Source organism: Coffea arabica, chromosome 7e (genome assembly GCF_036785885.1).
Source record: "Coffea arabica cultivar ET-39 chromosome 7e, Coffea Arabica ET-39 HiFi, whole genome shotgun sequence".
Classification (NCBI taxonomy): Eukaryota; Viridiplantae; Streptophyta; class Magnoliopsida; order Gentianales; family Rubiaceae; genus Coffea; species Coffea arabica.
In genome coordinates, this window is record NC_092323.1 from 4,431,611 (window position 1) to 4,453,466 (window position 21,856).

General features: G+C 38.2%; 3 protein-coding genes across 9 annotated transcripts; 2 read left to right on the forward strand and 1 right to left on the reverse strand.

Annotated features, from left to right (window-relative positions):
* Window positions 1-372: 372 nt before the first annotated feature.
* On the reverse strand, window positions 373-5,753 carry LOC113702298 (E3 ubiquitin-protein ligase At3g02290). 3 transcript variants are annotated; one of them, XM_027223428.2, is made up of 6 exons: window positions 5,634-5,753; window positions 5,441-5,492; window positions 4,433-4,783; window positions 3,201-3,630; window positions 2,495-2,604; window positions 373-747 (listed from the first exon to the last, which is right to left on the reverse strand). In XM_027223428.2, the coding sequence occupies exons 3-6, from the start codon at window positions 4,547-4,549 to the stop codon at window positions 721-723; spliced, it is 684 nt and encodes a 227-aa protein (XP_027079229.1). In that variant the 5' UTR covers window positions 4,550-4,783; window positions 5,441-5,492; window positions 5,634-5,753; the 3' UTR covers window positions 373-720. The 3 variants fall into 3 exon arrangements, with proteins under 3 accessions (XP_027079229.1, XP_027079228.1, XP_071914934.1); XM_027223427.2 differs by lacking the exon at window positions 5,634-5,753 and having other exon boundaries at window positions 5,441-5,579; XM_072058833.1 differs by lacking the exons at window positions 373-747; window positions 5,634-5,753 and adding an exon at window positions 2,211-2,303 and having other exon boundaries at window positions 5,441-5,579.
* Window positions 5,754-8,846: 3,093 nt separating this feature from the next.
* On the forward strand, window positions 8,847-15,831 carry LOC113702097 (AUGMIN subunit 5). 5 transcript variants are annotated; one of them, XM_072059173.1, is made up of 11 exons: window positions 8,853-9,903; window positions 10,022-10,561; window positions 10,756-10,894; window positions 11,172-11,348; window positions 11,724-11,933; window positions 12,606-12,791; window positions 13,029-13,188; window positions 14,182-14,377; window positions 14,806-14,938; window positions 15,275-15,391; window positions 15,486-15,831. In XM_072059173.1, the coding sequence occupies exons 1-11, from the start codon at window positions 9,344-9,346 to the stop codon at window positions 15,495-15,497; spliced, it is 2,430 nt and encodes an 809-aa protein (XP_071915274.1). In that variant the 5' UTR covers window positions 8,853-9,343; the 3' UTR covers window positions 15,498-15,831. The 5 variants fall into 5 exon arrangements, with proteins under 5 accessions (XP_071915277.1, XP_071915278.1, XP_071915276.1 ...); XM_072059174.1 differs by having other exon boundaries at window positions 15,489-15,831; XM_072059176.1 differs by lacking the exon at window positions 14,806-14,938 and having other exon boundaries at window positions 8,847-9,903.
* Window positions 15,832-18,794: 2,963 nt separating this feature from the next.
* LOC113701928 (uncharacterized) lies at window positions 18,795-20,372 on the forward strand. Its single transcript, XM_027222839.2, has 2 exons — window positions 18,795-19,115; window positions 19,194-20,372. The coding sequence occupies exons 1-2, from the start codon at window positions 18,941-18,943 to the stop codon at window positions 20,222-20,224; spliced, it is 1,206 nt and encodes a 401-aa protein (XP_027078640.1). The 5' UTR covers window positions 18,795-18,940; the 3' UTR covers window positions 20,225-20,372.
* The last annotated feature ends 1,484 nt before the right edge of the window (window positions 20,373-21,856 follow it).

Genomic DNA, 21,856 nt, shown 5'->3' on the forward strand with positions numbered 1-21,856 from the left:
TTGAGTATCTGTCAGAAATAGACCTATGAATCTTATCTCCTGGCTTGTTAAATCTTAAAAATAAAATAATACTTTATTAGGTTGATTAACTTCTCAGGATATTAAAATGCAACGAATCATTTAAGGACGAAGCACTGCTTGCTCCTGTTTTTCCTAGCCGGCAAAGATTGCGAAAAAGAAGCACCAAAACAAGCGCTTCACGTACTGAAAATTGTTGAAGAGGAAGCTCTAGGGGACAAGAACTTCTTTGGTGGCAAACGCAATCCATTTGGTAGACAATTTGCCGTGTGAACCTCAGATTCACGTATATATATATATGTATACATATATAAAGAAACTACCACAAAAGGAATCTAAAGTAAAAGAGCTTGCTTGGACAAAATTTGTGTAAATTCTCCATTCCTTCGTCCAGTTTTTTTTGCCCTTATTTTGGGCCACAAATGGGCGCTTCCAACGCAAATCACACGGCTCCGACTCCTCTCTAAATTTACATATGAAGGAGAACTGCAGCCGGTAACCTATGCCCAACACCATACAGAGTTTCAAAGAAACCGTTACAGAATGAAAGTTTAGATGAACAATGGGTCTCACATTTACATACAATGTAAGACTCAGATTTCAAGCATGTGGTATTTACAGTGACTTTACACTTCTTTGTCTCCTGTCAGCTTTCCTGTTGGGGGCTCGTTTTCATCCACAACAGGATCCTCTGCCCAAACATCAAGGCGTCTCATCGAATGCCATCACCTGAAAAGCCAAACAAACCAGCTTGAACTTAAGCACCAGTCCAACATTAAAGCATCCCTACAAAATTCCGGTCCAAATCATCCACATTCTTTGCTATCTCAGGATAATGAACATTATTAAGAAGAAAAGAAAAGGGTTTTCTGAAAACGTATCTTTGAGTCCCTAAACTAAGTCAGAGCAAGAACCAAATTCTTCTTCTTGTCCATTGTTCTCAGACCCGTTCAGAAGAACACAACATATATTGTAGTCTAATTGGCTAACGTAAATCACACCTAACCCAACTGGTTAATAAAATCCGACAGCAACTACACAAATATATATCACGACACAATAATACTCGACTCAAGAAAGCTTAGTTATGCCTCAAAAAGACAATTCATAAATCAAAGAAAACCAGCTGATGAATAAAATTTTTAAGGAAAAATACATGAAAGCTGAAAAAATAGGGATCACAAAGCCAATTGGGAGCCGATATGCAGATATGAACGATGGAATGTTAGCTTAGCAAGCAGATTGACCAACTGCTCCAACTAGCATAAAATTCCAAAGTTGGCCTGCAGTTGATTTTGAGGAGCTTAATGTTTAAGAGTTGGACTAATTCTATAAAGCTTCTGAGTTTGAACTAGTATAGGATTCAACTTCGTTGTACTCAAGTATATGAAACAAATGATATCTTGCACATAGTTCATCTGTCGAAATGAGAAGGACCCATGCAAATATTTCCACCAGGAAGCTTGTTTCATCATTATATCTCTACCCAGGAAACCAACCGTGGTAAACATAACACAAAGTGAAAAAGGACCAAGACAACATCAAGCTATGCAGGTACATGGGGTGTGATCAAACAATTGGGTCGTGTTCCTTTTTAGGCGAGCATATTTATCAAACAGATAGAACTAAAGCTTGTGTCATGCACGAGAGACAGGGTCCGTCAACTAATTTAAAAATGAGTTTATGGAAAGGGCTGCTATAAATGATACTCAAGCATGATTCAAGTAATGCAAAGAGATGAGGATAGGCTGTAAAGGAAAAAGAAAATAACTATGAAACTAAAAGCATGCTCAAACTGTTGAGGCATGTATTCCTAATTAAGTGGAATCAAAGCATTTTAAATTAAATTTGATTTACCAGCTTAAAATCACTTTAAGAGAAAAACAGGTCCAATGGTCATTGGATAGTATCAACAAGTGCTGGCAGAACAAGTTGTAGACTTGTAGACAGAAATCACAAAGTGAACCGTATCATATCATCAATGCTGGGCCTGATCACTAGAAGTTATCTAAGCATAATGTCATTTAGTACCAAAGACTTGTTAATATATTTGTAAACTCATCATTCCTATATCTAAAGGCTTTCTGTATAAATCATAAGGGATCATTTAGCGTCAAATTAAAAGAAAACCAAAACAACATATTTCCTGAGATTGAAGCCCAGTCAACTCCAACGCTTGGTTTGTCAAATAATTTGTCACACTTTCCACAGCAAGTAGGCTTAACTATTCCTCTCCGGTAAAAGCTTAGTTGGTAAATGCATCCTCTCTATGATTCTTCCAATACCTTCACAAAAACTCAAAGCATGTACACTTAGTATTCCGGTAATATTCTAATGAAGTGATATTCTCGCTGCCAGAAATTTATGCAATGTTGCAAAAAGAAAATAAAGAATATGGCAAGACAGGATCAAGCATGCAAACAATATTATATCAAGATAAAAGCAGAAAGAAACAAGCTAAATGGCAATGTATTACCTTGCCACAAACTGGACAGTTATCACTTCTCTCCATCCACTCATATATACAACCAAGATGAAAGTGATGCGAGCATTTTGTAATGATCTTTGGGTTCTCTTTAGTATATTCTGCATATAAATGGTGCACCATGAGTACTTTAATCAACATCTATGAGATCATACTCTACGCTGCAATATTACAAAGCATAAAATACTGAAAAGACCAAGGCAAACAAGCAGAAAAACTCCACAAATTTATATCCCTCAAAATTTTACGAGACAAATAATAAATTAGACTAGTATTTTCTTCTGCATTGGACAAAACTTCAATTTAGTAGGTAGAACAGCCATCTAGTATCCTCTCCATCAAATTTCTTAACCAAATTTCAGCTGCACTTGTGAGAAACAGTGGCAAATGACTCTAGTCAAGATCTAAGGCAAGTAAAAGCATTAAAAACCCCAAAAAGTACCCACCTTTGGCCTCTCAATTAAGCAAATAAATTTTAGAATGGAGTCAGTACTGAGATCTGACAAGAATAAAACATGTATCGGAGATAATCCAGCTTAATCATCTGCTTTACAATAGCTAAAGGGGGGTTCAATGAGCAAAGAAGAAGATCCACACATATGGATTCTGATAACACTTTCCAAAGGAGAAAACATGTTTGCCACTTTAGTAATTTGAAGTGCAAGAACTGAAATCAATGCTAAAACAGGTGATTTACCTTCAAGACATGTTGGGCAGACATCTTCATCTTCAGAAGAAGAATAAATATGTGCAAATCCAGTAGTTGTTTTAGCTGCAGAAAGCTTCAACGAAGATCTGGAATTGTATTCTTTTGATTCTTCTACACCTGTACAATTATTCCATTTTCCTCCAGTACTTAATGGTTCAGAATCTTCATCAACCTCGCTTCTTCTCAGAGGCTCAGTTTCCTCGTGTGCATGGCTTGACCCCTTCTCCCTTCTTGAGACCAGTCCATCCCGTTGCAAACGGAAATATCTTGGATCAGCATCATAAGGCAATGGCCTCGGAGGAGAACGATACATGTCAGACAGAGAGTTATCAAGTGATGCTGTCGAGCTCAAGGATGCTGCTCCCTGAGTGGATGAAGGAACAGCATGCTGGTCTTCCCTGTGAAACAAGGATGTGTACTGCAAATACGAAAATTAGAAGTTCCCAAGTCAATTCCATCTGAAACATATTGACATCCAATTATACTGCAGCAGAGCAAATGAAATAGCAATCAATATGGAAGCTAGACACGGTCTGCATTTGGTCCATTGACAGTAAAGGTTTTCAAATTATGCACGGACACCTAGAGTAGTTGTTGGCTCCAATTGTTGGGAGGGAGAACTGAAGAACCAACTAACAAAAAGAAAATACTACTATTTAAATCTTCAGATTTAAAGTGCTAATATAAATTCTCCATTTTGTCTACTTCTTTCCTGTAAAGAGAGTGTATAAGTCAGCACTTCACCTGGCAAACAGAATGTTCACTAGCATCATTATTGCTTTCAAGTACTAATATGACTAGCAGCTAGAGCAGCAACTGCTAACATATCCTCTTTAGGCCAACCTTTCCAGCAAGCTTATTTGGTAATTTATGGTAATGAAAGTTCCGTTGTATTCTGTAACTAAAATATAGGACATAACGTAATTTTCTGTCATTTGTAGATAATGCATGCCAATCATCAAGGCTGGCATCCAAGTTGGTATTGCCAATCTAGTGTGACACCACGATGTAATAATACCTGCATGGGATCAGTCCACATATAGCATTGCTTCTAAATTATAAGCTTTAAGTTCAGTTATAAATCAAATTTAACTAGCACTTTGTAATACGATAAAGTAGACAAGCTATTAAGCGTTTGAAACAGTAATAAAGTTATTTATGATCACCAAGGTTTAATACCATGAGAAGTGAACTTAAGAAAATGATGATTTAAGGCGTACCATATGGAAAAAGTTCTGAAGGAAACATCGAAGGCAGATACAGTTCCTATAGACCGAGCTGTTTGGATTGGCAAAATCTTCACACTCATCTCGCAAGCAGCAGCACACAGAGCCCATGATACCAACTTTTCAACGCACTTCAAATGTTCAAGCCTTTTCTCCACAGTATCATCAACAAATTACAATTAAAGCATCCATCAAGATAATTGAAGGAAATGAGAGAGGACCCTTAGCTCGCAGAGGTTAAGTGGCTTTGCGAACCAGCACCCTCTCTCTCTCTCGCTCTCTGACACAATTGCAGGGACCTTTACAACTAGGGCCTTAAGACAGCCAGATAATGTAACTTTTCAACTGCGAAGGAAAGATAAAAGAAAAGCTATGAGTTCGCTAAAAATGCCATCTTTAAGCAAATTAGTTACTGAGAATGCCGAGGATAATCTAGAAAAAATTCCATTATGGTTTATGTAGCCACAAATGAGGAAGTTAAAGTGCACGGAACTACTACTCATCAGTCCACAGACTACCGAAACATTCAGATGTTGGTGGCCTTGAGTACTTCTAAAATTGTAAAAATTGAAATTTTTTCCCTTTTATTTCCCAAACAGGTGGGGTGCCAAAATGGTAAAGCTCTCATCTTTAAACCAATTGCGATGATCAATCAATTTAAAATCCTAAATAACCAGTTTTCTTTAAAATTACGCAGGCTATTTGATTTCACCCACATACCAAAAATGGAAGGGGGGGAATGGGGAGCCCGAATCAACAAATCAAGTTCAAGGTCCATATTATCGGCAAATACAAGACCTCACCCAGAATTACTAGCTCATCAATCAAATGGAGAACAACCCATTTCACATAATCAGGTTTGATGATTATAGAATAATTCCAAAATCAATTACAGACGCGAAATAGACATGATCATTGAAAAAATCATATAAAGAAAACCAAGGAAAGTAATTTTTTTTTTTAAAAAAAAAAGGAAAGAGAAAAAGGAAAAGGGGAAAGCACCTGGAGTTGAAAGAAGGATAGATGATTCGATTCTTGATGATGAGCTGAGACACTGAAGAAGCCTAGAAATCCGGGGTTAGATATTTCGAATCTTTTCGTTTGTGAATAAAAGTTAATCCGTAGTATAATCTAATCTTATTAAATGGTTTTACCAACTAGTATTAGTAGTAAAGAAAAACATAAAAACAATTACGTTTGGGGGCGATAAAAAAGCTGTGTCGAGTCCGTAAATAAAGCAGGTCTCCCTTGTCTGCAGTACTGGACCTGCCCGGTATGAAGGAGCCGGTGCTATCCTCCACTTCTAATAAATAAATGCCCAGAATATAATACCATGCCTTTTCACGTATGGTTAGGTGTTGATTAAAATAAAAAAAAGTAGCAGTCAATTCTGGTCAGTGGTTACAATTCCTTACTTTCCATTAAAATTCCATGTCTCGATGCTTTCCTTTTGTTTTTTTGATCTCTTTATGGAGCAATGCAAAAAGATGCATTTTCATTTAAGCTACATCCACCATAGGTATAAATTCCTTGTTTTTTTTTTTTTTTTTTTTGGTGTAAACGGCGTAATATAAATAAAAGCAATCAAAAGTTCCCCTGGCTATTACAGAACTGTCCTAATGCTACGGGGATAACAGATGCCCCTGGTGTCCTCATCAAAAGCAAAAAGGAGTTCTCGAGGACATGATTCAAAAATCATAAAATTTTGATCCAGCTTGCTGCCCAATTTCGCTAAGACATCTGCACATCTGTTGGCCTCACGGTAAACATGCCTGAGTTTAACATGCTGGAGCTGCGAAAGCAGACATCTGCAGTCCATGATAATTGGATGGAAAAGATGATCAGGATTCACAGTAGAATTAAGGAGAGAAATCATATCAGCACAATCAACTTCAACTTCTAAGCAGGGGATTTTTAGCGCAATAGCCAGTTGGAGTCCATCTCTAACTCCCCATAGTTCAGCTAGGATGTTAGACGCTATGCCTAAGTTTCTGCTGTAACCCTTAATCCAACAGCCAGAGGAGTCACGAAAGATCCCCCCAGCACCTGCAATCCCGGGATTGTTAAGGGCAGAGCCGTCAGAGTTGAGTTTAATCCATCCACAAGGTGGAGGAATCCATCTTACCAGCACTTGGGATTTCTTATAGGGAATGGATTGAGATTGTGGGCCTAGAGTCGTGAATTCGACAGCCAGGTCTATACACCACTTCACTGGATTTGAGACTAATTTGTGAGGTTCAAAAATTTTTTTGTTGCGAGTATTCCAAATAACCCAAAGAGCAAAAGTGCATAAGACTCCCCAAGGAATAGAGAGAAAAGGGGATGGGGAAGGGTCAGTGCAGATTTTTTTGAGCCAGCCTATGAAAGGGAGATGGTTTATATTGTGGAGCCATGGTGGTTTAAGACCTGTCCAGAAGTGCACTGCTGAATTACACTTCCTAAGGGTATGGTCTGTGTCTTCACAGTGCAAGGAGCAAAGTTGACAGGTGTTGTCCGGAAGAATATTCCTTTGATGGAGAAGTTGTCTGGTGGCTAGTCTATTATGATTCACTAACCAGATGAAGAACCTAATTCTGTTTGGGACTTTGAGAGACCAAATCCAGTTAAAAGAGATAGCAGGGGGAAGTGGAGCATTTTCTTTGGCATTGGAGGCTAGCTCATAGGCTGATTTTAGTTGGAAGTTGCCGTCAATGGAAGGACTCCATTTGAGACAGTCTTCTGAGACCACATGATGGGATCTAGGTGTGGAAAGTATTAAACTAGAGATTTCATGTGGAAGGCAAAAGGACAAGAGTTGTAAACTCCATCCTCCATTGGAGTCAAAGAGGTCAGCCACTCTAAGATCTTCTTCATAACTGTGTAGGGGTCCCTGAATGAGGGATCTAAGGCTAGAAGTTGTGAACCAGTTACTAGTCCAGACTTTTAGAGAAAGTCCATTGCCAACATTCCATCCCAACCCCCGTTCAATGATGTCTTTTCCTTCTTTAAGGTCTCTGAGGTTGATAGAACCTTTAGAGGTAGTCAAGAGAAGCCTATTTTGGGCCAGAGATTGGGTTCTGTCAAGGTAGAGATCCGAAAAAATGTTAACCCAGGGTTTGGAAAAACCTTTTAATAAATGCCACCCCATTTTTGACAGGCCAGCCTTGTTAAGGAGCAAAGTTTGCCTTAGACCCAATCCCCCTTGGGATTTCTTGAGGGTAATAGTGTCCCAATTTAGAAGGTGAACTTTCCTCTTGTCTGAGGTAGATCCCCACAGAAAATTACGTTGCTCCCTATCGATGGCTTGGCAAATATTTTTTGGGATAGATGCCGCCTGAAAGAAATAAGATGGGATGGAGGAAATGCACTGTTGGAGGATGGCTTTCCTTCCTGCTAAAGATAGAAGACTAGCTTTCCATCCTTGCAATTTTTTTTGCACTTTTTCGAGTAAGAACTGGAAGGACTTGGTGGGTGATTTGCTAAGTGTGATGGGAAATTCCTTGTAACTGTTATTCTAGAATTTCGTCTTAAGCAGTGAATTTTTAGTGGTCAGATGGACTTGCTATATACACCTTCATCTTCTGTGCTTCCACCATCACTTTAACTCTGGCTAGACGGGACATCCCACCAACACCAGTTATACCCAATTTTTTAGTATTCTCAAATGCACCTCCAATCTTGGTGAAACTTTTCTTTAGAACGGAAGGCTTCATTATTTGCAACCGGAAAAGTAGACAAGAAATGAAAATAAGGGTTCCCCTGTTTATTTTATTTTACTGCTAATACTAGTTGCATAATTTCATGAAACTAAAAAGGTACACTTAGGTTGTGTTTGGATTGCATTTTTCATGAAAAAATTACTGTAACGATTTGATGTATGTGAGAAAAAAAGATAATAAAAAAATGTGATTACGAAAAACGACGTAATTTTTCGATGAAAAACAGCAATACAAACAAAGCCTTAATTGTCATTGTTCGACTCGTATAATTTTCTTTTTCGAGATGAATAAATTAAACCAAAGTTCATAATTCACATCCAATTTTTTTTAATGAATATCTTTGTACAATGAATAGGGTTGAAAGATGACGAGGAGATACTTTAGTTTAGTTTATGGGATGAGAGATTAAATTAATAGGCGTTGACACATTTAGAATCGAATTATGATGATTATAAGAATAAGGGACCAAAATAATTATTATTTTTTAGTTCTCCAATTGATCATACAGAGATCGGGGATTAAATCGTAGATGACGAAACACAAAGCATCAAATTGTCACAAATTTAAAATTAAGGGACTAAAATGGTCATTTTATTTTTAAAATCCAACAGTCATTCTGAATAGATGCATACGCGTACCAATAGAGAAAATAGAGAGAAAAAAAAAAAAAAGGCTCGAAGCATTCCGAGATTGGGTATTCATTTTTAATGTTTTACTAATAATTACTACTTCGGTAGTTTGGTATGCATTGTGTTCAGCTTCAGCCAAGCCTTGCCGTCCAAACAACGGCGGGACCTTTTTAATTTTAAACATTTCCAGGCTTTTTCCGATCCCAACCCTTCCAGTCTTCCAGTCCGGTCTGTACATAATCAGATACATAGTTTTACTGTATTCTATACGTCCGGATCTCTCCACCAGTGGGTTTGTAGAGTAGCTTAGTTGTAGTAGTAGACTGTAAAATCATCCAACGTTCGCCGGCCGAATGCAAAAATTCCTCCATTAATTTGGCACTTGGCAGATCTGCTTGCCCCTATCTTCCCCTTTCCATTCCAACCTCCTTCCTCAAAATCCCTTTTCCTTTGCTTTTTTTTTTTTTTTTTTCTGGTTCCATTTCTGGGAATATGATTTGAGCTGCATTTTTTACTTGAAGAAAGGTTCCTCTCGTTAAAAGTTAATTGAAATTTCGGAAACCCTAGAATTTTTGAAAATGCAGGCCTCAACCAGCTCCGCGGCTCAGCCGGAGGCAATTCTCGATTGGCTTCAGAAGGAAATGGGTTACCGACCTCTCGGCCCCTATAGTTCCTCCGCCAAACCCGCCTCCTCTACTCCCACCCCCGATTCGCTCCGTAAGATTTGCAGGGGTAATATGATACCCGTTTGGAATTTCCTACTCAAGAGGGTGAAATCCGAGAAAACCGTTGATAACATTCGTCGAAATATTCTTGTTCACGGTGGTACCGCCAGCAGTGCCGGCGAGAATGATGCTGTCGCCGGAAGTGGTGATTTGGGGAGGAGCAGTAGGGGGACAACGAGGAGGAGAAAGGACAAAGTGGGGATACCGGCCGGCAAGGACAGTTCCATTTTGGGATTGGAGAAGGAGAGTAGCAGAGACGTCGCTTTACAGGAGAGGGAATTGGCCGAAAAGGAGGTGGAAAGGCTGAGGCAGATTGTGAGGCGGCAGCGCAAGGAGTTGAAAGCCAGGATGCTGGAGGTTTCCAGAGAGGAGGTTGAACGGAAGCGCATGTTGGAGGAGAGGGCTAATTACAGGTTTTTTCTTGATCCCATTGACGCTATATTGCTTGCAGATTGCCATATTGGTCTTTGACGATGTTGGAGAATATCTTCCTCTCCCTAATGATTAGTGCATTTACTGTACTTGGTGTAGGCACAAACAAGTAATGTTGGAGGCTTATGATCAGCAATGTGATGAAGCAACCAAAATTTTTGCGGAATACCACAAGCGACTGCGGTACTATGTTAACCAAGCAAGGGATGTGCAGAGGTCAAGTGTCGACTCTGTTGAAGTAGTGACCAGTTTCCAATCAAAGTCTGAGAAAGATGCTGATTACTCAAATGTTAGAGGCTCTAAATCTGTGGACGACGTCATTCTTATCGAGACAACCTGGGAAAGAAATATACGGAAGGCATGTGAATCTCTTGCTAAGCAGGTTGCTGAAAGGATTAGCAACTCTTTTCCCGCTTATGAAGGAAGTGGTATCCATTTAAACCCTCAGTTTGAAGCTGCTAAGTTATGCATTGACGTTGATGGTGAGGTAGCTGATGAGGTCAGAGTTGTAATTGTGAATTGCCTAAAAAATCCTCCTCAGTTGCTCCAGGCAATCACTACGTACACTCAGAGGTTGAAGTCTATCATTAGTAGAGAAATAGAAAAGATTGATGTTAGAGCTGATGCAGAATCATTAAGGTAGCTCTATCATTTTTACTTTCCTTTTCCTGCTGCTTTCTAGATGTATAACCCTTAATTCCTCATATTGTTGCTTGGTAATGATGTAAGCTGAGTCTGGGGTATGTGTATAATAGTTTTACGTATGAATTATCTCTTAGCTGATTTCTGCTTTTATCTATAACTGCTCTGAACGTATTTTCCATTCCCGCTAGGTATAAATATGAGAATGACAGAGTAATGGAAACTTCTTCTGATGTAAACTCACCGTTCCAGTGTCAGTTTTATGGCAATGGGAAGTTGGGGGTTGATGCGCCCTCGAGGGGTTCTCAAAATCAACTTCTTGAGAGACAGGTATTCCCTCACTGTTGAAAATTTCATTTCATCTTAAAATAATTTTCTTTTTGTTATAACACTGATGTCCATCCTTTCTCTTGAAGTTGATTTTGGTGGTTTGCCAACTTGGTATCATTTAAATGTTTATTTATCTGAAGCATTGTGATTGAACATTCTTCTTTTCTCACTGTATTGCGGCTCTTATGGATCATGACTTCTTTTTATGTTGATCAAGATGTCCGCTGTTTCCATAGATAGTTGTTCAAATCTTTCTTACATTGTCTACTTTCTACAGAAAGCACATGTCCAGCAATTTGTGGCCACTGAAGATGCACTGAACAAAGCCTCTGAAGCTAGAAACATGAGCCAACAACTTTTAAAACGTCTGCATGGAACTGTTGATGCAGTTTCTTCACATTCACTCACCATTGGTGCAACTTCACAAAATATGAGCAGCCTAAGGCAACTTGAGGTAGAATGCTGCTGTATAGCTTTATCTAAAAGTTCATGAGCTATGCGTGATCTTTTAAAACATTTCTTGGATACCACCTTAACACAGTGATGGTGTGCAAATGAAACTGAAGCTGTAAATTTGGTTTTATGATTTAGCATTTTAGCAGAGTGTGACAGACCACTAGCATTTCCTCACAATCACCTTTTTTGTTTTTTTTCCCTTTCCTTCTTTTGGGTATCTAGTGATTAACAGATTGTCTAGTTGGGCTGCTTGCACTTTGGTTCTATTTACTTTTTTAAATATATTTTGGTTGACATTATCTGCGACAAGCAGTAATTTCAGTTTGTTGCTAATTTGTGCATGCTTCTCAGCTTTTCTCCTTTTTGTCCACAGCTGGAAGTTTGGGCTAAGGAAAGAGAAGCTGCTGGATCAAGGGCTAGCCTCAATACATTGATGTCCGAAGTACAGCGTCTGAATAAATTATGTGCAGAGAGGAAAGAAGCTGAAGATTCTTTGAGAAAGAAGTGGAAAAAAATTGAAGAATTTGATGCCCGCAGATCTGAACTTGAATCCATATACACTGCATTACTTAAGGCAAACATGGTAGGCTTACTGTGCTCTCTCTCTCTCTCTCTCTCTCTACATTGATTAAGAGAACCTGATGGCATTAATTATATAGAGGCATGACAATTTCTGGCTCTGCATCCATTGTCTAGATGTAGATCAACTTTTACAATTTTACACTGTAAAAGAAATTATGGGCTTGTTCTGAATTGGTTCTGTTTGTTCTGAAAAGGAGAATCAGAATCCAAAAATACCCTTATGCTGATTCTGATTTTCAGCTTTGTTGCTCCAAAAAAGATAAAAGCAGATTTTGAAAAGCACTTGAGAACAGAAAAAAGTAGCTTTTTATAATCAGAAGCTAAAATTGGGTGTTGATGATCAATATAGGATAAGCCCTATATCTTGTCTATGCCATTACAGTCCAATTTGTATTCCGTAAAATTGAAGATGCGAATATCCTGACAAATAATTGAACAACACCTGGCAATATAGGTTTAGCTCTTGTTGGCAGTGACGTATTCATGCACATGATTTGGCCAGAGGGGCTTTCCCCTGGTATTACTGAAATTAGGATACCTAATATTCTAATAGCTTTTGTAGTTGATGTTCTTCAGACACTGCAGTCACCCATTACATTTGCAGTAAAGTGATTTTAGTTTCACTCACTGCAAGATATCTTATTTTTACATGATTTGTTTTTTAACATTCTAGGATGCTGCTGCTTTCTGGGGTCAGCAACCATTAGCTGCACGGGAATATGCATCAAGCACCATAATCCCTGCATGTAATGTAGTCTTGGACATATCAAACAATGCAAAAGATCTCATTGAGAGTGAAGTTTCAGCATTTTATCGAACTCCTGATAACAGCCTTTACATGCTTCCATCTACCCAGCAGGTATGGAATTTGAATAACTAGTATTCCTTTTTTTAGTTGAAATTGAATGACTAGTATTCCTTTTTTTGGTTGAAATTGAATAACTAGTAATTGCATGAAGAAAAGTTCCATCTTCTTGATGCCTCTTGTAAAACCATTTTTAGTAATTATTTTTGGCAGTTGCAAAAATATATTACTATTTTGCTTTTCGTAGTTGCATCGTCTATTTTTAACTTGTCCCTTTTTCTTTCTGAGAAGGCACTCTTGGAGTCGATGTCTGCTAATGGATTAACTGGACCTGAAGCAGTTGCTGCTGCTGAAAAGAACGCTGCTCTTTTGACAGCCAGAGCTGGTGCAAGAGATCCATCAGCAATTCCATCCATATGCCGCATTTCTGCCGCCCTACAGTATCCTGCTGGTGAAATTTTTCATTCCTTAGATAAATGCGTTTCAATGTGTCATTGCCACGTTTTATATCCTTGCTGGATTTTGACCACTAATCAGCATCTTTTTGTATGCCATTTCTTCACTGTTTAACAAGCGTCTTGTCAAGATGCTAGTATTAGGAGAACCTATTGCAAAATTGATATATTTTGCCTCCTGTAGTCCACAATTATATGGCTTAAGGCTTTTGTGCTAAGTTTGTGAAGTTGAACTATGGATGGATATCAAAGGTCTGAAATAAATTGTCCTCCTATGGTCGTAGTCCAGGATTAGGAATCCAGTGACTGAATTATTTCTTACTATGAATAGTCTAAGAGTTAAATTTCTGATTTTTCTGAGTCTGTAAGTGTTATATGTGATGGGAAAGGTGTGAATTGATAAATAGGGAGGATTTTTTTTTTGTCAAATAAATAGGGAAGATTAATTATGAAGTTTCTGTCTCGCTTCAATGAGGTTAACTTTTCTATGTTCATAAGGTATGTTTTATGGCAGAAAACTGTTCATTCTTTACCTGAAATTTTGTGTAAATGCTGAGATATTGTGTTTCTGAAGGGGCTCAGTTGTTAATAATGATTATATTCATCAGACTTGACGTAGTTTGTGGCCGGCTGCTGGTGGAATTACAAGGAAGCACTTTTTTGACTCACTCCTTTTTTTTTCACTTTTATCATTCTTGTAGTGAATTTAGTCCTATTTTGCTGAAAATTCCCTGCATGCAACAAAAATCTGAATTTATAATCTTTGCAAATTTCATGAAAATAATATATTCTGCTGAAGGAGTGCTTGATAAATAAGAATCTTTTCAGTATTTAAGGTCTTGTTCGTTGATATATGTCCAAGTTGGTTTATCATTCTAGGTCACTCATGGAATTTACTTTAGTGCTGATTGTTTGATCAGAATTTGCACAGATTGGTAATTTTAGTTCTGTTAGTGCTGCATGCAGACTGACTCAGACTTTACTGTTAGGTTTGGAAGGTCCAGATGCAAGCTTAGCTTCAATTTTGGAATCTATGGAGTTTTGCTTGAAGCTCCGGGGCTCTGAGGCTAGTGTATTGGAAGAGTTAGCAAATGCCATCAATTTGGTTCATAAAAGAAGGGATCTTGTTGAGAGTGGTCATGCGTTGTTACATCATGCCCACCGGGTACAACAAGAATATGAAAGGTAGAGCTAGTTCTAATTGTTTCTAGATGTTATGGAATGCCAATTTTCAGTTGGTAATATATCCATGATTATTAGTTCTAGACATTAAATGGAATTTAGTTCCTCCAGAATCTTCATGAACTATTTTGCTCAATTATTCTGTAAGATATTGGTTTGTAACATTTTTCCCCTTATCTTTTAAACAAGCATGGTGTGCATTGCAAACAATGCACTAAGTGCCATGCAAGGAGTGTATGGAAAGCCATTTTGTGCTTTATTATCCTCTTATGCATCCTGGAGACAGACAATATTTAAGTGCACATGTTGGCTTCCAAAGTGCTTACATTAAAGAAAAGACAAGCACTTTGCCATAAAATCTTTTGTTGCATGTCTCTTCTTGCTGAACTTGGCACTAACATGGCTCTGATGGTTTTCTTATTCTTTTGAAGGACAACGAATTACTGTTTAAATTTGGCTTCTGAACAAGAGAAAACAATTACAGAGAAGTGGTTACCTGAACTAAGGAATGCAGTTTTAAATGCTCAAAAGTGCCTTGACGATTGCACATATGTCAGGGGCTTGGTGAGTTTTTTGCTCCTCTTGAATCATTTTCTTTTTTTTGGATATCTCTAATTGTAATATATTACTTGCAGGTGTTAAGTAGAACTTGGCTCTAACCTTTCGTTTAAGTACTTTAAGCAATGAACTATTTATTCCATGAGTTGAATTGTGCTGTTGCTAGATAGATGAATCACGTAGTTGTAATTGTCATTGTTGAGCCCATGTCTGTTCCCGCCCTCCCCTCATTTCCTGGTTCTGTTTTGATTCAAAGACATTCTTGTTCACCATTGATCTGGTCTTCTACAAAATTCCAGTTGTTTTATCTTATCAAGTAGCTTATTGTTGTACTTCCTGCAGCTTGATGAATGGTGGGAGCAACCGGCTTCAACTGTTGTTGACTGGGTTACGGTTGATGGCCAAAATGTTGATGTTTGGCATAAGCATGTCAAGCAGCTTCTAGCATTTTATGACAAGGTTTATGAATAAATCTTTTGTATGGTCAGCATCTCTCAGATTTTCGTGCAAACTTGGATAACATTAAATTAACACCTCCTTGATGCTGTTTAAGAAGTCCTTGTAGACCTGGAAAACAGAGGATGGCAGCAACTGTAAGAGCAAAATCCTTTTATGGTTGGCAAGAGAGGGAAATGACACAGGGTAAACTGGAACAGCCAAAACCTAAGGCTGAGAAGCAGTTGGATTATGGGACATTATTGTTTTCAGATTTGTTATAATTCATTTCCCTTGCTGCCCTGTATAGATGATTCTTCCTCTGGAAGGCTCTTTTGTATATTAGGCCTGGCAGTTCTTCTGGTTTCTCCCCTAGGCAACATTCTAATTTGTTGCGGCTTGATATCGCAAGTCAGTGTGCTTTAAAGCCTAACTATAAAGAGTTATCGTTGATTTCTGATTCATTTGCTAATTGCTCCAATGTCAATTTCTTGAGCGTGGATGTGCTCCAATGTAATTCTTCTTTGACGTTTTGGAACTTCTCGCAGTGCTATATTTTAAGCTTTTGCCATGCACCCATGCAGAGAAGTTTGTACGTGTCTCGTGTTATGACTTTTAACCGCCTCTCGTCTTTTGTCTATGTACGGTTACAGCAAAATGAAGAGGCGGCGCGCAATAACACATGGTATTTTATTGAAGAAAATTAATCGTCCAACCACAGATCAGGCCTGTGCAGCCCACAACTGCCTGACAATCCAAAAGTCTTTTTCAAAATAAAAATTGTTGTAAAGGCTCTTTAGTTATCTATCTGATTGAGTCAAAAAAATTTCACTGTCCGGGGGCCGTTAGATCGATGCCACATCCAGCATACAGTATGGATTGTGCCATCGTTTAGATGCGTTCATCGCTTCATCCTTGGCGCTATACTTTTTCAATAGTAAAACGTACGGTAAAGATTAAAAGTTAAAATCTTTATTTAACCCGCTGGCTCATCAAGACGAGAAAGATCAACAGATCATCAACAGTCCCATGTAAATTTTTCATTGCATGTGTATCGGTAAATAACAGCTTGAATTTTCAAGTCGGGGATTAGGTTTTTGCATATCATGTGCACGACGACGTATGGACCTTTAAAATCAACCGTTTTGGTCCAGACGGCACTAGAAGACAACTAACAGTCACAGGAAGTTTGAGTCCGGAATTCGATGGAGCTTTCCACAGCTTCTGAGTACAGGAATTCGATGGTGTTTTTTCTTTTTTGGTATGAACCACATATATTTGCATTAGTTTTACGATCCGAGACTAATTCTGTTGGAATCGAGTCGACTCACTCGTGGGAGATACTCTCCCAATATTGTCTTTTTTATTTTTAGAAGATTCGAATTCGAGACCTTATGATTAACGAATTAATCTTGTTGAAATTGAGTTGGACTTCTTGTTAGAAAAAAAAAACTCATTCTTTTCATTTTCATGAGTTTCAAACTCAGAGACTTTATGATTAAGAAATGCAAGTCCCTTTCACTTGCACCAACATCTGTCGGGATTCGACGGGTGCTTTCCAATGACCTGTGGGAGGAATTCGATGGTGCTTTCCAATGCTCTATGGGAGGTTGCAAGTGGAACTAATCTCAAAAGTTTCAATTTGGTGCTTATTTGATGCAAAGGGGAGAAGCTTCCCAAAATGCAAATGATTTATGCTTGCTCGTGTCTTGGTAAAAGTTCTGTGGTAGCTTTGGCTTTGGCTCGGTCTGGAAATTAGAAGGGTTTAACTCTGGAAACCGTCATTGGAATTTCAATTTTAAGGACCAAAACAAAGAAATGAAAATCTCATATTAACGGATATAACCATGGTTAAATGTTTATTGGAAGAGAAAGAATTTTGAATTTAAAAAATTCGCCATAATGATGTGGACCAATGGATCTACTAGATATAGATGGAATTCACCCAAATTTTTACTAGAAAAGAATTATACCAAGCATTATCAACCAATTTTGTAATAAAGGACGAACTTTCTAATATCGGCTGGTAGCCTATTATATAATCACGTCTTTTTTTTAGAATAATTATTATAATATATATTTTTTTGTGATATGATATATGTGAAATAAAAATTATAATTTGGCATATAAAAACGTGTTTATAATGCAAATAAAATAATATGTGAAATAATTACTTACAAAAAGAAAAAAATAAAATAATTGTTGTATCTTCAAATAAAAACAATAAAGAAAAAGGAAAAGAAAGCGATATTTGACTCTCCCGGCTGTCATCCAACTCCAAAAGAGCTTACAAACAACTCCCGTGAAGATGATGGTGACCGTCACCCCAACTGTTTAACACCCACCCGTGACTGGGAGTCCAGCGCCAGGAATGCCAGTATGCCACAAAAGGTGTAAATCCCTCCATGACAAAAAACCATCAACTCCAGAGTCCAGCCTTTAGAAGTTCTCTCACCGTCATCACTTTCTACTGACGTACAACGTTCGAATCATATCTCGGCCTGGCCAATGACACAAAGCCAGAAATATGTGCTATTCCACAGCACCTGCTGGCTAGGATAAAGACTGACATCATTGCAGGACTATCAGCTGCAGAAGAATGTATTCTAGCTACCTGAGTCACTAATGCTGCTAGCTTTTTTGTCGAATTTTAATTGTCATTCGCGTAATATCAAAAAACTGTGTATACAAAATAAATTCGTCTCCTCCATTTTGTGTCTGTACAACTTGCATCTAATTAAGGAATGTGTTTTAATTGGACTTTCTTGAGAGAATGGTGAAGTCTTTTTTTTTTTGTTGAAACAGGTTCGCCAGCAGGAAAAGGTGCACAAGAAGAATGCTATCATTCATGGTCTAAATTGCTCCATTCCATGACATTCTTACCTGCTCAAAGTTTTGCGACCAAAACGTCCAAAATCTTTCACATGAATGTACTAATTATATCAAACCATATCTTCAACAGTGAAGGAATGTGTTGCCGCCTTTATAACTCGGAAAAACATGCCCGTTCATTTGTGGTTGCTAACTTGGTAGTTGCTAGGTGTGGACAGAGGAGCCATGCACGCAGCACCTCTTCCCATATGGTTGTTGTTAGACTGGGTACGTGATAAAAGAGTCCATGAATTTCGTGGCTGCTATTAGACTCTCGTGAACCAACTGGGTCCTAACTGTTCCCCTGTGGCCATTCCTAATCATCAAGAACTCTATAAAATTAGTCAAGTTAAAAAGCCAACACTGCATATCTGGACAATGACTTTCTTTCTTGCTTTCTGTGCCTGCTGAGTCCCGAAGCTTCTTCTTTGTAAGAGTACAATGGTATGTATTCGGAAAACCAGTTGCTGATTGAAGAAGGTGGTTCACAGGTTTCAACATGATGGCATAAATATGCGTGTTGGTTTTCAATTAGTACTATAAAAGTTAAAGGTAGGGCACAGTTTCTCATTTCAGACAAATATAAGAATACAAGGTGTAGCACTCGGATTAGGCTGAACTTCATAAAGGAAGAGCCTGAGCCCTTCTATACAAACCTATCTGATCAGCCCTGTTGCTCAGAAACACTAGAAATTCTGAAGGATGTTGTTAGGTCGTCGGAGGTTATCGCTGGTGTGTAGATTAATCTTTTTCATCAGTTTTGTATCGTCGGAGGCTAGAACCCCAGAGAAGCTTCCATCTGCAGTGGTTGTTGGCGCCGTCTATTGTGACACATGCTTCCAGCAAGGTTTCTCAAAGGATAGCCACTTCATTTCAGGTTTCTTTTTCGACTTCTTGAACTCTAAGTTCTTATTTATTATTGAACTGCTGATGATATTGTCAAAATTTTGCTCAGGTGCATCTGTTGCAGTCGAATGTGGAGATGAGAATTCAAAACCAAGTTTTCGTGAAGTAGCAAAGACTAACGAGCATGGAGAATTTAAAGTACATCTGCCTTTGTCGGTGAGCAAACATGTCAAGAAAATCAAAGGATGCTCTGTCAAGCTGATAAGTAGCAGTGAACCTTACTGTGCTGTGGCCTCAACTGCAACTTCATCTTCAGTCCACCTCAAGTCAAGAAAGGACGGGACACACATTTTCTCAGCCGGGTTTTTCTCATTCAAGCCTCTTAATCAGCCAGCACTATGTGTTCAAAAACCAATCATTAGCAGATCAAATGAGCTGCCAAATACTGCAAAGTTGACATCAATCTCAGACCCCGATGATCCAAACTTTTCTCCCCCAATTCAAGATCCACCCACATCAGATCCACTTCCGGTAGTTGGGAATTATGTTCCACCTCTTCCACAGCTACCCAACGTGCCATCTTTGCCTACACTTCCTCCTCTGCCGCCTCTTCCCGGACTACCAAATACCCCAGTGCCAGCTGGAAAGCCGTCAATATCCAATAACTCTCCAGTAACATCTGAATCCTCATACGAAAAGGTTGCTCAACCGAGTATTTTCAACCCAATACCATTACCGCCAAACCCATTGCTCCCACCACCTTCCTTGTTTCCTCCAATTCCGAATCCATTTCAGCCTCCACCTTCAATACTTCCTCCGGTCATTCCATCACCTCCACCTTCAATTTCCCCCCCAATATTTCCTTCACCTCCACCGTCCATATTCCCTCCCATTTTTCCTTCCCCTCCTACACCTCCACCTTCCATATTCCCTCCCATTTTTCCTTCCCCTCCTGCACCTCCACGTTCACTATTTCCGCCACTTGTTCCTTTGCCAGGTTTAACTCCCTCTCCTCCACCACCGTCACCACCATCCTTTCCTCTCCCTCCATTTCCATTCCAACCAGTTCCTGGCCTCCCTGGACCTGGAGTGCCTCCTGCAGTCCCTTCATCTTCTGATTCAGAGAAAAGCTCTCCTTAATTAATCTAAATGTAGCAGAAATTTTACATCCTCTTTTTTTTTTTTTTGGGTTCTTATATATTTACTTGTTTTCTTTCCCTTTTGCAACGTTAAAATGATGTTCTGATAATCCTAGTTGGGCAGATGTATAAAGCCATCAGTTTCTATATGAACTCTGACTACTGTAACTAAAATAAAGGTATACGATTTTAGATAACTGGGGGGGAGGTGATTTTATCTTGGTTCCTGGCTGCTGAACTCAAGATGATTTCTGTTTGCACTAGAATATCGCACACGTATGTATTTTCCCATTTTAGTTTGCATCGTGCAGAATGTCTAGGCGAATTATACTAGCTGATTAACGTACCAAACATTGGCCCTGTGAATTTTAATGTCTAAGACTGAAATTCCAAAACTTTCTGCGTGAAATCATGTTCAAAATGGTATCGAGCTTGCTATAATCACTTGGCAGAAAACTGATGCCAGGGGCAATGCTGTTGAAATACTCCCTGCGTTTCTTTGTACACAAAATTTATGTGGGACGGAGAGAAGATTATAGTAGTATAATCCACAAACTCCATCCTAAGTTGTCACAAAAGTACTTGAATGTAATCGAGCATGAATGACATACATCTTACCGAAGACAAGCACTGATATGATATGGTGATTCTGGAACCTGTGGTAAATTCTTGAGCTATAGGCATCAATTTGATAATATTGACAACTTGCTGCACATATCAGATTTTCCAGGCTTCTCTTTGCTGGTGAAAAACATTCTCTGCGTGTTACTCGCATAGGAAATGAACAGGAGCTGATGAAAGAACAATAAAAATAAAATCAAACAAAGAAATGTTTTCATTCATCGTTACAATTTGATATCATTTTATCTTCTATTGCGAGCATTTTTAGTTGAGATGACATTTTATTATATCTCCTAGAAGACTTTAGTCTTCTCATCATGAAATACTTACATATTAAATGAAAACTCGATCTTTTTATTTATTTTATTTTTTTACTTCAATCACTAAAACTTAAACATTAAAAAAAGTGGATCAAAATCCAATGAGCATAATGAGCTTGAGTTAATTAACTTTGCATGTAGGTTCTATTATTCACATTTTTTTTTTACAATGTAATTTGCCACATGACAAAAAGATTCATAGTTTACTTGACAGAAGGTTACAATAGTTAAATTAGTAGGTTTCTAAATCGAAATTGGACATTACACGCGCACATGCTATCATCCATATTTCCATAAGTGGAAAAAAAGAGAGAGAATAGAATGGGAGGCGGGAGGAAAAAATTTTGAAAATTCTCTTGTTTGGATTGGTATTTTTTTGGAGAAAATTTTTTAAATTTTCTGTAAATATTCTTTTTGCATATTTTTTAATTATTCTTTTATTTTGCATATGTCACTCCTAAAAAATATATCACTATAGCTTTTCCTAAAAAAAAAATCCAAACAACTTCTTAAGAATATACTACAGTGTAATTTTTTCCAAAAAAAAAAAAAATACAGTCCAAAAATATACTACTACCACGAAACTTTTTTTTTTTTTTTTTCGCTTTTCTATTTTGAAGGGGAATATTCAAGACTGACTTGCAGATTAAGCAAAATGCTTACGCATGCTCTTCCACGAGACTCGTGTATGT

Bases quoted from the DNA above. Each gene is read 5' to 3' on its own strand.
- LOC113702097 (XM_072059173.1), top strand. From the start codon at position 9,344: ATGCAGGCCTCAACCAGCTCCGCGGCTCAGCCGGAGGCAATTCTCGAT. The intron at 9,904-10,021 runs GTTTTTTCTTGA...TACTTGGTGTAG, and splicing joins GAGGAGAGGGCTAATTACAG to GCACAAACAAGTAATGTTGG. The intron at 11,934-12,605 runs GTAGGCTTACTG...TTAACATTCTAG, and splicing joins CATTACTTAAGGCAAACATG to GATGCTGCTGCTTTCTGGGG.
- LOC113702298 (XM_027223428.2), bottom strand. From the start codon at position 4,549: ATGGGCTCTGTGTGCTGCTGCTTGCGAGATGAGTGTGAAGATTTTGCC. The intron at 2,605-3,200 runs GTAAATCACCTG...ATTTATATGCAG, and splicing joins CTGCCCAACATGTCTTGAAG to AATATACTAAAGAGAACCCA. The intron at 748-2,494 runs GTAATACATTGC...TTGGCTTTTCAG, and splicing joins ACTGTCCAGTTTGTGGCAAG to GTGATGGCATTCGATGAGAC.
- LOC113701928 (XM_027222839.2), top strand. From the start codon at position 18,941: ATGTTGTTAGGTCGTCGGAGGTTATCGCTGGTGTGTAGATTAATCTTT. The intron at 19,116-19,193 runs GTTTCTTTTTCG...AATTTTGCTCAG, and splicing joins GGATAGCCACTTCATTTCAG to GTGCATCTGTTGCAGTCGAA.